Source organism: Equus asinus, chromosome 17 (genome assembly GCF_041296235.1).
Source record: "Equus asinus isolate D_3611 breed Donkey chromosome 17, EquAss-T2T_v2, whole genome shotgun sequence".
Classification (NCBI taxonomy): Eukaryota; Metazoa; Chordata; class Mammalia; order Perissodactyla; family Equidae; genus Equus; species Equus asinus.
In genome coordinates, this window is record NC_091806.1 from 42,341,708 (window position 1) to 42,356,008 (window position 14,301).

General features: G+C 55.1%; 1 protein-coding gene across 1 annotated transcript; it reads left to right on the forward strand.

Moving 5' to 3' along the window:
- Nucleotides 1-274: 274 nt before the first annotated feature.
- STIP1 (stress induced phosphoprotein 1) lies at nt 275-12,885 on the forward strand. The gene is made up of 14 exons (XM_014844942.3): nt 275-425; nt 3,476-3,685; nt 4,136-4,277; nt 4,424-4,565; nt 5,526-5,694; nt 6,707-6,833; nt 6,926-7,028; nt 7,298-7,418; nt 8,433-8,529; nt 8,669-8,793; nt 11,289-11,325; nt 11,542-11,645; nt 11,831-12,003; nt 12,403-12,885. Exons 1-14 carry the CDS (start codon nt 417-419, stop codon nt 12,473-12,475), a joined length of 1,632 nt encoding a protein of 543 aa, XP_014700428.1. The 5' UTR covers nt 275-416; the 3' UTR covers nt 12,476-12,885.
- Nucleotides 12,886-14,301: the final 1,416 nt, after the last annotated feature.

Here is a 14,301-nt window from a genome sequence, read left to right on the forward strand (position 1 = left end):
TCAGCCCAATGGGAGAGGTGGAAATTTCCAGAAAGAACAGGACCAATGGGCGCGGCCAGCACGGCCATAATTGGCGGACCGAGTGACCAATCCCTGTCGCAGAAGTCCGCTCCTCCCTCCAATCGTAGGATGGGAGGGGCTTGTCGGCGAGAGACCAATCCTGAGGCGCGGGGAAGGCAGGGCAGAGGGGATTACTCCCCGCGGTCCAATGAGAGAGAAGCAAAGATGATAGGCTAGACTTCAGACCAATAGTAGAGAAGCAGAGACAGCCCCCAAGGGGAGCGCGACCAGTGAGCAGGCGAGGAAGGGGCGGGATCCGGGGCTCCCGGCAGCTTCTAGTAGGTTCCAGGAGGCGGCGCGTGCGGTTGGGAACGCGGAGCGGACGGAGTCGATTCAACGGGGTTCCGTGCCCGGCAATGGAGCAGGTGAAGGGGGAGGGGCGGGCCGAGGCCCCGGGGCCGCGGCGGGAGCGGCCGAGGCCGGGCCGCGGCGGAGGGCGGGGCGGGCGCCCGATCGGGGCCGCGGCGGCGGCGGGTGGGCGGGCTGGCGGGGCCCGGCCGCGGGGGCGCCAGTCGGCTCCGGGCCCGGGAGGAGCCCCGGGGTGGGGAGAGGGCCGCGGCCGGGCCCCGAGGCCTCCCGGAGGCGGCTGCGTGCTGCGCGGGGGACGGCGCCGGGAGGGATGGAGGGGCCTCGGGAGAGCCGGGAGGGAGCGGTCCCCCCGGGGAACTCGCCCCTGGGAGATCGGGGAGCGCCGGCGAGGGCCCGCCCCGGACTGGGCCGCGGTTGACCGGGAGGAATGCGGGGACACGCTGGAAGGGGCCGGGGACCCGGGAGGCGGCCGGGGGACCCTGCCGTCCCGCATCTGGCAAGGCCGCGATGGAGGAGCGTGTGGCCTGTGTGGCTGATGCAGGAGGGCGGCTGCAGCCGGAGTCCTTGGGACGGATCCCATCTCCGCTGGGGTTTCGCGAATAGAGGGGCGGCCTCTCCCGCGGCTCCTCTTTTATTTTTGTCTCTCGTGCGTGTGGGTGATTCGGGAGTGACTGAGGACTGCCCCTTTTGCAAGGTCGATTGGTCGCTGCGGGGAATTGAGGGTGTGCAGATCGGCAGCAAGAAGCAAGTTATTTGCCTCCGCTCGGCGTTTTTGGGGGGGCCGAGTCTGAAGCTGCTGCTGGTTACTCGCAGGGGCTTAATTATATCCTCGGCCCGAAGGTTGTGAAAGGCCTAGAGAGGTTTCATTCGGTTGGAAGCTGTCGTTGGGCTGTAATGAATGGTTTGATCTCGGGGTGGGGACAAGAAAACGGCTCCGTTTTTGGGGCGTGATCTATAAAGCAGAACTTTTTGCTGTAGTAGAGCGGTTGCTCCTTTAGCCACTTCTGGAACTTTTTTGCGAAGTTAAAAAAAAAAAAATAGAGTAGAAACTTGTTGGTTAATAAAGTTTTACAATCTTATGATAAGTTGTATCTGGGATTAAATAGGTTGTAGGATAAACAGAAAGATTTCTAAGGTGAGAAACACGTTGTTCTGTTAAATTTAAGAAAGGGGCTTGTCCCACGGTTCTCAAAACAGTAAAAAAAATACTTTTAAGGAGAGTCACACTGCCCATTATAGAAGAGGTAGACCCTGAATGAAGGTTTGCCTGAACTCAGAACTGCGCATTTACCCAGACGGTGGTACAAACGACCTGGCATCTTACTCCAGGTGACCTGACACGTTTGCTCCAGGTGCGTTAGAATCTACCACCTGCGTGGGCCTTCTCTACCTCAAGTTTTCATTTTCAAGTCCAGCATCCATATTTCAGTTTCAGGAGATACTCAAGTTTGACAGATTTAAGTGTCGAAAGTTGTGTTTTTTTGAACTAAGTACTTTTCAAATAAGTCCCACAGTGATACACCTTTTGCACTGGACCAAGTCTGGGCATACAAGCCTATAACGTGTTTACCAAAACCACGCTTACTGGTAGGTGCACTGCGTGCTGGCGTTTTCTGCTCCGCTTGACGTTTTAAGGCGCCGGTCGTCACCTGCAGGCATGAGTTCCTGACCTGCTGCAGCTCGGTACTCAGTTTGGAGAATGACGTTCTGGAGGATAGGCGAGAACTTCACCGAGCTGCTCTCAGCTGCCTCTTGGTACTAGCTGAGTTTTTAAACTTTTCGCTTTCTGGGCTCAAAGATTTTTTTTTTTTTTAAGATTTTGTTTTTTCCTTTTTCTCCCCAGAACCCCCTATTACATAGTTGTATATTCTTCGTTGTGGGTCCTTCTAGTTGTAGCATGTGGGACGCTGCCTCAGCGTGGTCTGATGAGCAGTGCCATGTCCGCGCCCAGCATTTGAACCAATGAAACACTGGGCCGCCTGCAGCGGAGCGTGCGAACTTAACCACTTGGCCACGGGGCCAGCCCCTAGGCTCAAAGATTTTTGTCTCTGCCTGCTAAGTTTGGCGGCCGCCTCCTGCCTTTTCTGTCATAGAGGTGGTCTCTGAGATCTCTGGTTGTTGGAGGAGGTTCCCAACTTGGGTGCTTCACAGTTCCCAAGTCATTTCTCTTCACAGGGTGTCGTCTGGTGTCAGTGTCCTGGGGCATGGGTGGATGAGAGAGAGAATAGTTCAGTAACTTGAACGACATGGCTTGGTCTCATGAAGTGTATTTGCCTATGAAGTGGGGCCCTCCCTCTCTTGTAGGGCATCCCTGGTTATGAGAAACCCCTTTCATTAGGACCCTGTTGTGATATGGCTGAGGCCCGCTTCACTTTTTTAAACTCTCTGGTGTGTTCCTGCTTCTTTCATTCTGAATGTTTGAGAGCATGGAGGATGAAATCACACACAGTGTTTCTTTATCCTCCCCATCCCCTTTGTAGTATGTTAATGTTTAAGCATGCTAAAAACTGGTTTTGGGGGCTGGCTTTCCTTTACCTGCTAAGGAACAGAGCAGTAATCTACCAGTTGTGACATACCACCCCACCTGTAAATGGGAGTGGATGCTTCTCTCTTCGTGGGTGAGCGTGTGGGTGCTCCTGGAGAAGCCGTCCTAAAGCCTTTCGGGCGCGGGAGCGTGTGTCAGCACACTTGGGACCCTTCCGTCCTGGTGGCTGCCTCCCGCGAGGAGTGACCAGGCCTGTGTTCAGTTGATCGTTTGGACTCTTTGGAAATATACAGCAGATGAATTCATTTTCCCGTGAAAGGAACTCATGAGTATGTCCTTGAGCGGCTTCGTTAGCTCAAAGTGGAGACTTCTGGAAGAGTGGCTGGTGTTACTAATCCATGCAGGAGCCGGTGGAGGGCAAAGTGTGGGCTTCTAATTTCTTTTCTTTTCTCCTTGGCTGTTCCCAAAAATGTGCAAAATGTAAATGAATTAGTCTCTGATTTCTTTCTTCTGATCTATAAAGTAAGCTGTTTACTGATAACTAGTGGAAGGAACATTACCTGAAAAGCCGGGACTGAATGAGCACATTCTGGAAACTGCATTGGCTGCTTTTCTGCTCAGGTGAACGAGCTGAAGGAGAAGGGCAACAAGGCCCTGAGCGCCGGCCACATCGACGATGCGCTGCGCTGCTACTCCGAGGCCATTAAGTTAGACCCGCAGAACCACGTGCTGTACAGCAACCGCTCGGCCGCCTACGCCAAGAAAGGGGACTACCAGAAGGCCTACGAGGACGGCTGCAAGACCGTGGACCTGAAGCCTGACTGGGGCAAGGTGAGCTGGGGCCGACTGGGGCTCTTCGGCCTTCCGGGAGCGCCCTTTGGTGTCCGCTTCTTCAATACCGGGCTCTCCTGCCTGGCTGGCTGCCTCTGCCGATGGCAGTTTATTACCCACCATCCCCCCCGTTTGAGTACGGTCCTCTGAGTAATGGCATATGTCGCCGAATCTGAGACGCCGACAGATGCGAGAGACATCTTATTTTTTGTACTAGTAAGAGGAAAGTGACGCTTGCTCATAAGGCGGGGGTGCGTCTTGGCTGGCTGGCTGGCTTCTGTGGTTATCATTCCGGGCCGTGCCTCCTGCCCCTCTTCCTGTTTTGTGTTTGGCCTTCGCATGAATACCTGTTTTGTTCCCGAAACATAAAATAAGTTCTTTGGAGTTCATCTTGTGGATTACGTCTAGGTGTTCTTTATTTTGTTCCGTGTCTGTCCTTGTTGATTTAAGGGCTATTCTCGAAAAGCAGCAGCTCTTGAATTCCTAAACCGATTTGAAGAAGCCAAGCGAACCTATGAAGAGGGTTTAAAACACGAAGCAAATAATCCTCAGCTGAAAGAGGGCTTGCAGAACATGGAGGCGCGGTTGGCAGGTGGGCCCCGTGCACACGGGCTTGTCTTTTTTTAAATGAGATTAAATTTGAGGCCCCCCCCCATGTGTCCGTCAGGTAGGCTGTGGGGGCACAGTAACGCGAATGAACCCACTTTCTAGTGACGCGCTTCTCTTTGTTCGCAACAGAGAGGAAGTTCATGAACCCTTTCAACATGCCCAATCTGTACCAGAAGCTGGAGAGCGACCCCAGGACCCGGACGCTGCTGGCGGATCCCAGCTACCGGGAGCTGATCGAGCAGCTACGGAGCAAGCCGTCCGACCTGGGCACGTAAGTCGAGGCGGCACGCTCTGCGTCTGGAAGTGGGCGAGCACGGCCCCCCTCGTTCAGACTGCAGGCTTTCTGCCCTTGCTTTTTCTCAAAGGAACAGTAGGAGTTTGTTGTTTGGTTTGCTGTTCGTTTGTATTTCTAGAGTCAGGGGAGGCATCCGTCAGAGTGACCTGGAACGTTCATTCTAACCCTCACGTGCCTCTTCACTGCTCTGCTACAATTCTTTTTTTCCCAAAGAGTGGCACCTGAGCTAATATCTCTTGCCAGTCTTCTTTTCTTCTTCTTCCCAAAGCCGCCTGGTACATAGTTGTATGTTCTAGCTGTGAGCGCCTCTGGTTGTGGCATGTGGGACTGGGACGCCACCTCAGCATGGCCTGATGAGCGGGGCCATGTCCGTGCTTGGGATCCGAACCTGTGCAAGCCTGGGCCACCGGAAGTGGAGCACGTGGACTTAACTCCTTGGCCAAGGGGCCGGCCTTCTCTCCTACAGTTGTGGTCTCGCGCCAGCCCTGTCCTTTCCGTGCACGCAGGCCCCGCTGTCTCTGTGGGTAGACTGGAGTGGAAACTGGAGGTTGTGAGGAAGGTCAGGTGTAAAGCTGTCTCTAAACCTTGTCCTGGTGTCTGTGGCCCCTGAACCCCCTGGCTCCTGAGGCGCGACGATGAAGCGGCCCTGTAACTCTTCCACGTTTTCTGAGATTTCTCTCTTCTGAGCTGCAAAGTAGCCTGTTGTCTCCTGGCTTCAAGAAATAAACCTGGCCCCTGTTCCGTCGTTTTAGATGGGTGTTGGAAGGGTGGAGTGCTCCCCACCTGTGACTCACGGTGCAGAATCGGGCAGTCTGCTGCTGGGGAGGAGCTTTGTCCCCAGCGTTCCGGGTGCACGCTGGGCTCGAGCGCTGAGTGGGGTTTAAGGTCAGTTATGGGGAAGAGTAATTGCTGGTGTTCTCTTCTTACCAATCCTAGGAAACTGCAGGACCCCCGGATCATGACCACCCTGAGCGTCCTCCTCGGGGTCGATCTGGGCAGCATGGATGAGGAGGAGGAAGTTGCGACCCCTCCGCCACCGCCGCCTCCTAAAAAGGAGACCAAGCCAGAGCCGATGGAGGAAGATCTTCCAGAGAATAAGAAACAGGTCGCGTGTTTGTTCTCTCCTCACTGCCGTACGTTCATAAACCACCTGGTCGCTTTCCCTCTGGCAGGTGGGAACCGCCTTAGACGGGGGCTGGCTGTCACCGTCTTTTGAGTGCTTAGTATGTGCTAAGTTTATTATTCATTAGAGTGGTCACCACGCTGAAAGGTCCACTTCACAAGCGGTTCCGTAGGAGTCACATACCTCAGAAACTCCGCAGTTCTGTAGCCCCACGGCCGCTGTGGTGGAGCCGGCTGGAGGCATTGGACAGGCCAGGGCAGGAGGCCTGGAGAGAGCCTGTCCTCTGGGAGCCGGGCGCGTGCTGTCTGCGGCAGTCCGCAGGCTTCTCTTGCTGGTTGGACGTGGCATGTAATGGGAAGGTGTCCACGTAGCAACACTGTCTTCCAGAGCTGGAGGCGTGGATTCCCTTGTGAGTAAGACCGTCATGTTGTCGCCCGATTTAGCACCTTTGAAGGGGTGAGCGTTGGTTGGTGAGCGTGTCTCAGCGCTGGAAAAGGGCCTGACGCTGTGGGTGGCGGTGAGGACGCTGAGGACTCCTGCCGCCACGCAGCCCCTTCTCCCAGTGCTGTCCCCAGCCCCTCTGCTGTGGTTCCCTACAACTGAGACCCCGAGGTCGCCACCTGACAGAGACCAGACTTGCCGCAGCCTCTCCCAGAAAACCCTGGGACAGAACTATGCTGTCCTCTTTGGAGTGGCTTCACGTTGCAGGGCCATCCTTTCCCCTCAGCTTTCTGACAGCGGTCCAGGCGAGGAGGCGGGGAAGGGGGAGTTTCAGAGGAAGCGGAGACGAAGCTCTTAGCTTTCCCTTCTCACGGCTGGTCCTTCACTGTTGCGCCTCCGTAGCTGGTCAGCGAGGAGGCCTGTGGGTGGAGAGCTCGCGTCGGTGCACGCAGCAGCTGCACACGCGCTTGAGTGCTGGTGGCGGCTCACAGGCCCTCACGCTCTGCCGCCGGGGTCGATGGGCTCCGCGCTCATTCTCCCACACCTTTTCTAGGCCCTGAAAGAGAAGGAGCTGGGGAACGAGGCCTACAAGAAGAAGGACTTTGACACAGCCTTGAAGCACTACGACAGAGCCAAGGGCCTGGACCCCACCAACATGACCTACCTGACCAACCAAGCAGGTGAGGCGCGGCCCGAGGGGCAGGGGCGGTATCGGGCGGGCCTGGGGCAGTGGCAGGGCTGACTCTTCCTCCTCGCCCGTCCTGCCTGGCAGCCGTGTACTTCGAAAAGGGCGACTACAGTAAATGCCGGGAGCTTTGTGAGAAGGCCATTGAAGTGGGGCGAGAAAACCGAGAAGACTACAGACAGATTGCCAAGTACGCTCGGGCTTCTGGAATACCTGGAGTGGAGTGGAGGCTTCCGTCTGACCTAAGTTCCCCTGCGTGGGGACGGGGGTGCTGGTTCAGACCTGCCCTGTTGACGGCGGGCTGGGAAGGGGGCCGCAGGAGCAGAGACCACGGGTGCTGGACGGCCACGATGCCCGGGCGACGGCATGGGGTGGCTTCTGGTGGCAGGTGGTGTTTCTCTGCAGGGCTGAGCTGGGTCTGCTCTGCCCCTAGCAAGTTCTTTGTCCTGTCTTTGTCAGAGCTTACGCTCGAATCGGCAACTCGTACTTCAAAGAGGAGCAGTACAAGGATGCCATCCATTTCTACAACAAGTCCCTGGCAGAGCACCGCACCCCGGACGTGCTCAAGAAGTGCCAGCAGGTGGGCAGGGAGAGGGCGGGCCGTGGGTTCTCGCTTCTGACTTCTTTTATTGTTGTTAACATTTAGTAATGAACCTTAGATGTTTTTAAGTAGCGTCTTGGGTCATTTTATGTGGTGTTGCCTTTGTTCCTTGATGATGACAGCATGTAGGGAATAACTCAGTTTTTTTGCCATCCTTTTTTATGGGCCAAGGTTTCAGCCTCACGTAGGTTAATGTTGAGGGTCAGTGTGCTAACAGTGTCATGGTTCTCATGGTAACATGATGTTTTTCTTGTCCTATGCAACCAGAGTGTTGTGTATTATGCCGTTTCTCACATAACGTACGGGGGCGATTTTTGTCACAAAAAGCTTGATCAAAAAGTTGATTGTGCTGCCTGTACGTGCGTCATGTTCAATAGGGTGCATCTTTGTACCCGACGTTCGGGTATCCCCTGCTTTTCGAAGGTTCGTGTTCCGCCGCTTCTCTTTTATGGAAGACCTATGCTAGCACAGTAGCGCCCTGCAGAGTTCTGGCAGACGTTCTGAGAAATGCGGTGTTAGGCGATTTCGTCATCGTGTGAATGTCACAAGTGCACTTACACACCCCCACGTGGTGTCGTCTGCCGCACACCCAGGCGGAGTGGCGTTAGTCTCATGGGACCGCTGTGGTAGACGCAGTGTGTCCTTGGCCGGGCCGTCGGTATGCAACATACGACTGTACGTACTTTGGGTTGTCGGAATAAATCCAAAAAGCATTTTCCCTTCAACAAGAAAATAGCGTTTTCGCTTTACGCCATTTCGGCTTGTGAAAGTTTTCATAGGAACGCTCTGCTTTTGGACAGCAGAGGAACCTATGTGTCATTGTCGTTTATTCTATTCCGTGGTGTACCTTGATAACGAATATAAAATTCTTAAAATGAAAATTACGTCTTGCCAACAGTACTCTCTGAAAATTAAAATGCTGATCAGGTTTTTTGTCCGACGTTTATGTTTATGAGAGTTTAAATGACTATTCAAGAATGATTTTTTTCTTAGGCAGAGAAAATCCTGAAGGAGCAGGAGCGGCTCGCCTACATAAACCCTGACCTGGCTCTGGAGGAGAAGAACAAAGGCAACGAATGTTTCCAGAAAGGTAGCTTTCAGATGGTGGGACTTTCCGCCGAGCGTGGCGCGGACGTGCCCTGCGGGCCTGGGGTGACTGCAGGGAGATAGGCCCTGGGGGACAGGCGGCTGTGTGCTGTTTCTAAGAAGTGTGTCTTTTCTTTATGCAGGGGACTATCCCCAGGCCATGAAGCATTACACAGAAGCCATCAGACGGAACCCCAGAGACGCCAAGTTGTACAGCAATCGGGCAGCCTGCTACACCAAGCTCCTGGAGTTCCCGCTGGCGCTCAAGGTGCGCTCGGGCCCGGGGCAGGGTCGCGCGACCTGTGCGGACGCAGTGCGCTGTGTCTCTGCCCGTTTTTCCAACGTCAGCTTGATGTCCTTACTTGACTGCAGACTCAGGGTGGTTGTGCGTGAGTGAGGCGTGCAGGACTCGGGAGCTGTCTGCCCGCGGCCGTGAGTGGCTGGGGGCATTTGGGAAAGTGCATCCTCTCCCCGTTCCGATGGCTGGCTGCTTTCCCTCCCTCTTGCCCTTCCTCACGTGTGTGTTCGTTTGTTTTGCCTTTTTAACATTGTACGTGTCCAGTTCAATGGCGTTAGGTACCTTCATGGTGTTGTGCAGCCATCACTGCCATCCGTCTCCAGAACTTTCTTACGTTCCAACGGAAACTCGGAATCCTGTAGACACTCCCCATTTCTGCTCCCCAGCCCCTGGCGATCCCCGTTTACTTTCTGTCTTAGTTTGGCCGCTCTGGGGACCTCGTATAGGTGGAACCGTACAGTATTGGTTCTTTGTGTCTGGCTTATTGCACTTGGTAGAACATCTTCCCGCTTCATGTTGTGGCGTGTGTCAGCGTTTCCTTCCCTTGTAAGGCTGAGTGCTGCTCCGTTGTGTGTATTTTCCACCTTTTGTTTGTCTGTTCGGCCCTCGGTAGACGTTGGGTCGTTTGCGTCTTCTGGCTGTTGCGGATCCTGCTGCTCTGAACGTGGCTGTACGGTATCTGTTCGAGTCTCTAACTTGCGTTCTTTTGGGTGTTCCGTCCAGCAGTGGATGCTGGGTCGTAGTGTGGTTCTGTGTGTAATCTCTCTGCGGGAACCGCCAGACTGCTTTGCGCAGTAGCGTGGCTGTCCTCCCGCACCTGGATGTTGAGCTCAGCTGGGCAGGGCTGCTCTTCTTAGTTTCGTCCATGTGGTCAGGTAGGCTGGCCGACTCTCTGCACAAGTTGCTCCCCATTGCTCTCTTGACCACGAGCCGCTCTGCCTCTATGGGCGATTTTTTGACAGTTCTCTAGGAGACAAACCTCGGCCATCTTGTGGCAAGGTGACAGAATGTGATGTTTCTAGAGACACCAGCACCTGAGTCCATCATGGTTTCTTGGGTTGATGCCACTGTGTTCTGGGTCTGTCTGGTCTAGAGACGTCACTGCTGCTGGTAGGACGGTAAGTGTAGTGTCAGAAGCAGTTTCATCTGCAGAGCGACGGGGAGCATGGTCCGTGGCCTGTGAGGCGGAGCCGCGCTGTCCGCTCGTGCGCGTCGGGCGGAGGGCAGTGGAGCCGCCGCTGCTCCAGGGCCGCGGGGCAGAGTTGAGTTCTGGCCAGGTGTGCACACAACTCTGCATAGCATCATTTTCCCCAGAATTTTGTCTTTTGAATATATTTCAAACGAAAATACACAAGACCTGTGTGTTCTCCATCTCTATTCAACAGTGAGTTTTGACACACTTTTGCTGAACCATTTGTGGAAGGAAATCGTGTACATTTTGCCACTTGACCTCAATATTCTCTTGCTTGCGTCTCCTGCAATGGTTCTTTCCAGCCAGCTACAGTGTTATTGGCACCTAATGATGGCCCAGCGCAGGCCGTATGCCGCCTGCTGTGTGTCTATAGTGATTGCCTACTTGTCCAAAAATACATTTTTGGGTTCTTTTTCAAAGATTGGCACCTGAGCTAACATCTGTTGCGTCTTTTTTTTTTTTCTTCTCCTCCCCAAAGCCCCCCAGTACATAGCTGTATATTCCAGTTGTAGGTTCTCTGGTTGTGGCATGTGGGACGCCAACTCAGCATGGCTTGATGAGTGGTGTCATGTCTGCACCCAGGATCCGAACCAGCAAAACCCTGGGCCGCCACAGCGGAGCGCGTGAACTTAACTGCTTGGCCAGGGGCTGGCCCCCAAAAATATGTGTTAAGGCTGTCAGTATCAAGGCCCATACATTTCATCTGGTTGTTGTGTCCTCTTCGGTTTCCCAAAGTAAAAGTTTTCCCTTTTGGGGTTTTTCATAACCTCACCTTGTGAAGAGTTCGGGCCTCTTGTCGGCGGCGGGGTTACGCTGTGATCTGGATTTGTCATTGCTCGTGGTTTTACTTCCCTTGCTCGTTGGCCCTCCTTTTGCTGGGCCTGCTGTTGAATGACTCGGGCGGGGGTTGACAGAAGCTCTGGAGGCACAAGTAGACCTCTCTGTAGTGGCTCTGGGTGAAGAGTTAAGATTCGAAGTTCCGGGGCCAGCCCCGCGGCCCAGTGATTAAGTTCACGCACTCCGCTTCGGCGGCCCAGGGTTTTGCCAGTTTGAATCCTGGGCGTGGACATGGCACCGCCATCAGGCCATGTGAGGAGGCGTCCCACATGCCACAACTAGAAGGACCTGCAACTAAAAATACGCAACTATGTACTGGGGAGTTTGGGGAGAAAAAGAAAAAAATTAAAAAAAAAAAAAAAAGATTTGGAGTTCCGAATGATCAGTAGTTCGTCGAGAGGGAGGAGCCTGATTCTTTTCTGCCTCTCCTTCCTAGGACTGTGAGGAGTGTATCCAGCTAGAGCCGACCTTCAGTAAGTGCTTTTCCGCCGCCTCTCCCCTCTGCTTGACTCTGGCCAAAAGGTTGGAGAGGATGGCGTGTCCTTTGCTTGTGTGTCTTTGGGGCCCGTAGCGTTTAGGAGCTAGCATCGGGGGCATGAGGGATGTTGGCGTTCAGGAGAAGAGGTGGAAGGAGCGGCCTTTGGAGCTGCGTTTTGGGTGACATCTCCGCTCTCCGTCTCCCTCTGCAGTCAAGGGTTACACACGGAAAGCCGCTGCCCTGGAAGCAATGAAGGACTACACGAAAGCCATGGATGTCTACCAGAAGGCGCTAGAGCTGGACTCCAGCTGTAAGGTGGGCTGCTGCGGCCTGGCCTTCCCCTGCCTCCGTTTCCCCCTGGGTCCTCGTTCACTGAGTCTTCCCTCTCAGCTGTTTCTACGTCGGTCTCTTCCCTCCTCCATCCCCTTGCCGTGTGGGGCCTGCTGGAGCAGGGAGCCTGGTAGTGCTGACGCCTCCCCTTTGGCTTTGCTGGAATGTAGGAGGCTGCAGATGGGTACCAGCGCTGCATGATGGCCCAGTACAACCGGCACGACAGCCCCGAAGACGTGAAGCGGCGGGCCATGGCCGACCCCGAGGTGCAGCAGATAATGAGTGACCCGGCCATGCGGCTCATCCTGGAACAGATGCAGAAGGACCCGCAGGCCCTGAGCGAGTGAGTTGAGCTGGGGAGACAGCCTTGAAGGAGAGAAGGGAACGAATACGGAACGCGGGCGGGCTGCGATCGGTCTGGGTGGGACCTTGTCATCGTTCTTACTGAGAACTTCCAGGTGGGCAGCCGGTGGGTGAAGGGGCTCCATCCGTGTGTCAGGGTGGCGTCCGTGGTCACTTGGGAAGGCCAGTTTTGCTGGGGGAAAGGTGTCGGCTTGAAGCCGTGTCTGGGCCTGCTGCTCGGTGGACGGGTCCGGTCCCATCCGTGGCCGTTGGCGCGGGGACTCCTCAGTCGCCTCCCGTCGGCGCTGTGCAGGGGTTTGCGTGGGGGCCTGTTCTCAGAGCGTGTCAGGCTGTGTTCGGGTCAAGTCTCATTTCGAGTGTCTTTGCCTCTTCTTCACAGACACTTAAAGAATCCTGTAATAGCGCAGAAGATCCAGAAGCTGATGGATGTGGGTCTGATCGCAATTCGGTGATGACTTGCTCGTCATCCCCCTTCCCTTCACCCTGGTGTGGAAAGAGGAGCTGGGACCGTGGCAGGCAGCACGGAGCAGAGGGGAGAGCAGGGGAAGGCGAGCGCCCGCCCTCGGTGTTGAGACGGGGCTCCTCACGTCCAAGCCAGAGACTCGTGCACAGCTCCTGGCGCAGCGCCGCCTCGGGCCCTCCCAGCACACGCATGGTCTCCTGCTGCCCTCGTTCCGGTTCCGGGTCCTTCCCCGCCCCAGGCGCTGTCTCGGCTGCTCTCCCATAGTTGGTTATTTTTTATTTGGGGCAGTGGGCATGTGTGTGTTGGGGGTGTTCTTCCAACCTCAGGTCCCAGCTGTCTTCACGGTGTTAACTCCACGTCCCCTTCTCCAATAAAACAAGCCAGTCGGGCGTGGTTCTACGTTGCTATGTCCTGGAGTCATTTTGTTTTGCCAAAAGACTTTAAAGTGGGCTGTCCTGCAGGGGTCGCCGCCTGCGCCTGCGTTGGGGAGGTGTGAGTGGCTTGACTAGACAGCAGCCAGAGGCCGACTTCTCTTTTCCCCTCCTTTCTATCATGGAGCTGGGTCTGCGTCCACCGCTCTGTCCAGGCGGCCACCAGGTGGTGCTGTCGCTCCACGGACAGTGGAGGAGCCTGGAGGCTCCGGGCGCAGAGCGGCCCTGACTGCAGAGGGTTGGAGAAACGTGCGCCCAGCGGTCACTTCTCCACATTCAGTCTCAGAACACAACCAGCTAGATCCGGAAAGCGCTGGCTCCCACCCTGAGCCAGAAACTGTTCCCCTCACAAGACAACGCTTCCTACCTCAGAGAGACGAGGTCTACTGTCAGCTGCTAAACGTTGCTTTCAGTTGGCTGTTTTTGTTTCTTTAATACTTTTCTTTTTTGAGGAAGGTTAGCCCAGAGCTAATATCTGCCAGTCCTCTTCTTTTTTGCTGAGGAAGACCGGCCCTGAGCTAATATCCATGCCCAACTTCCTCTACTTTATATGTGGGACGCCTGCCACAGCATGGCTTGACAAGCAGTGCCATGTCCGCACCTGGGATCCGAACTGGTGAACCCCGGGCTGCGTAAGTGGAATGTGTGAATTTAACCACTGCGCCACCGGGCCAGCCCTTCGTTTCAGTTTTTAAAGAACTCCCTGGGCCGGCCTCGTGGTGCAGCGGTAATTTCACATGTTCGCCTCGGTGGCCCAGGGTTTGCGTTTTCGGATCCCAGTTGCAGACCTGCACACTGATTATCAAGAAGCCATGCTGTGGTAGGTGTCCCACGTAGAAAGTAGAGGAAGATAGGCACAGGTGTTAGCTCAGGGCCAGTCTTCCTCAGCAAAAAGAGGAGGATTGGCAGATGTTAGCTCAGGGCTAATCTTTCTCAAAAAAAAAATTTTTTTTTTAAATAAATAACCAAATTAAAAATAAAGAGCTCCTGCTGTCACCCGAGCTTAAAGGAGGAGGTTTGTATCACAGTCACGTGTGGCTTGAAGCCGGGCCTGCGTTCTGAGGTGGTCGTTAGGCGACTGCGTCGTGAGTACCGTACGCCTCGGCTGCGTGATGCTGATCTGGGGCCACCATAGCGTGCAGTCTGTCGTCAACCGAATCGTTGTGCGGTGTGTGACCACACTTGTCCATGGTGGCAGTCAACTGTCTAGATCCCTGTCTGGGCCTGGGCGGCTTCTGGGGCAGGAATAAAACTTCCTCATTTGCTCCCGGAGTGCCGCTTTCTGGGCTAGGAAGCCGCTGAGGCCAGCAGCTGGCTGCACTTCCTGCCGCCTTGACTTTGCATAAGCCCGCGTTCCCCTGGGAGGTCCCGAGGCCCCTTACCC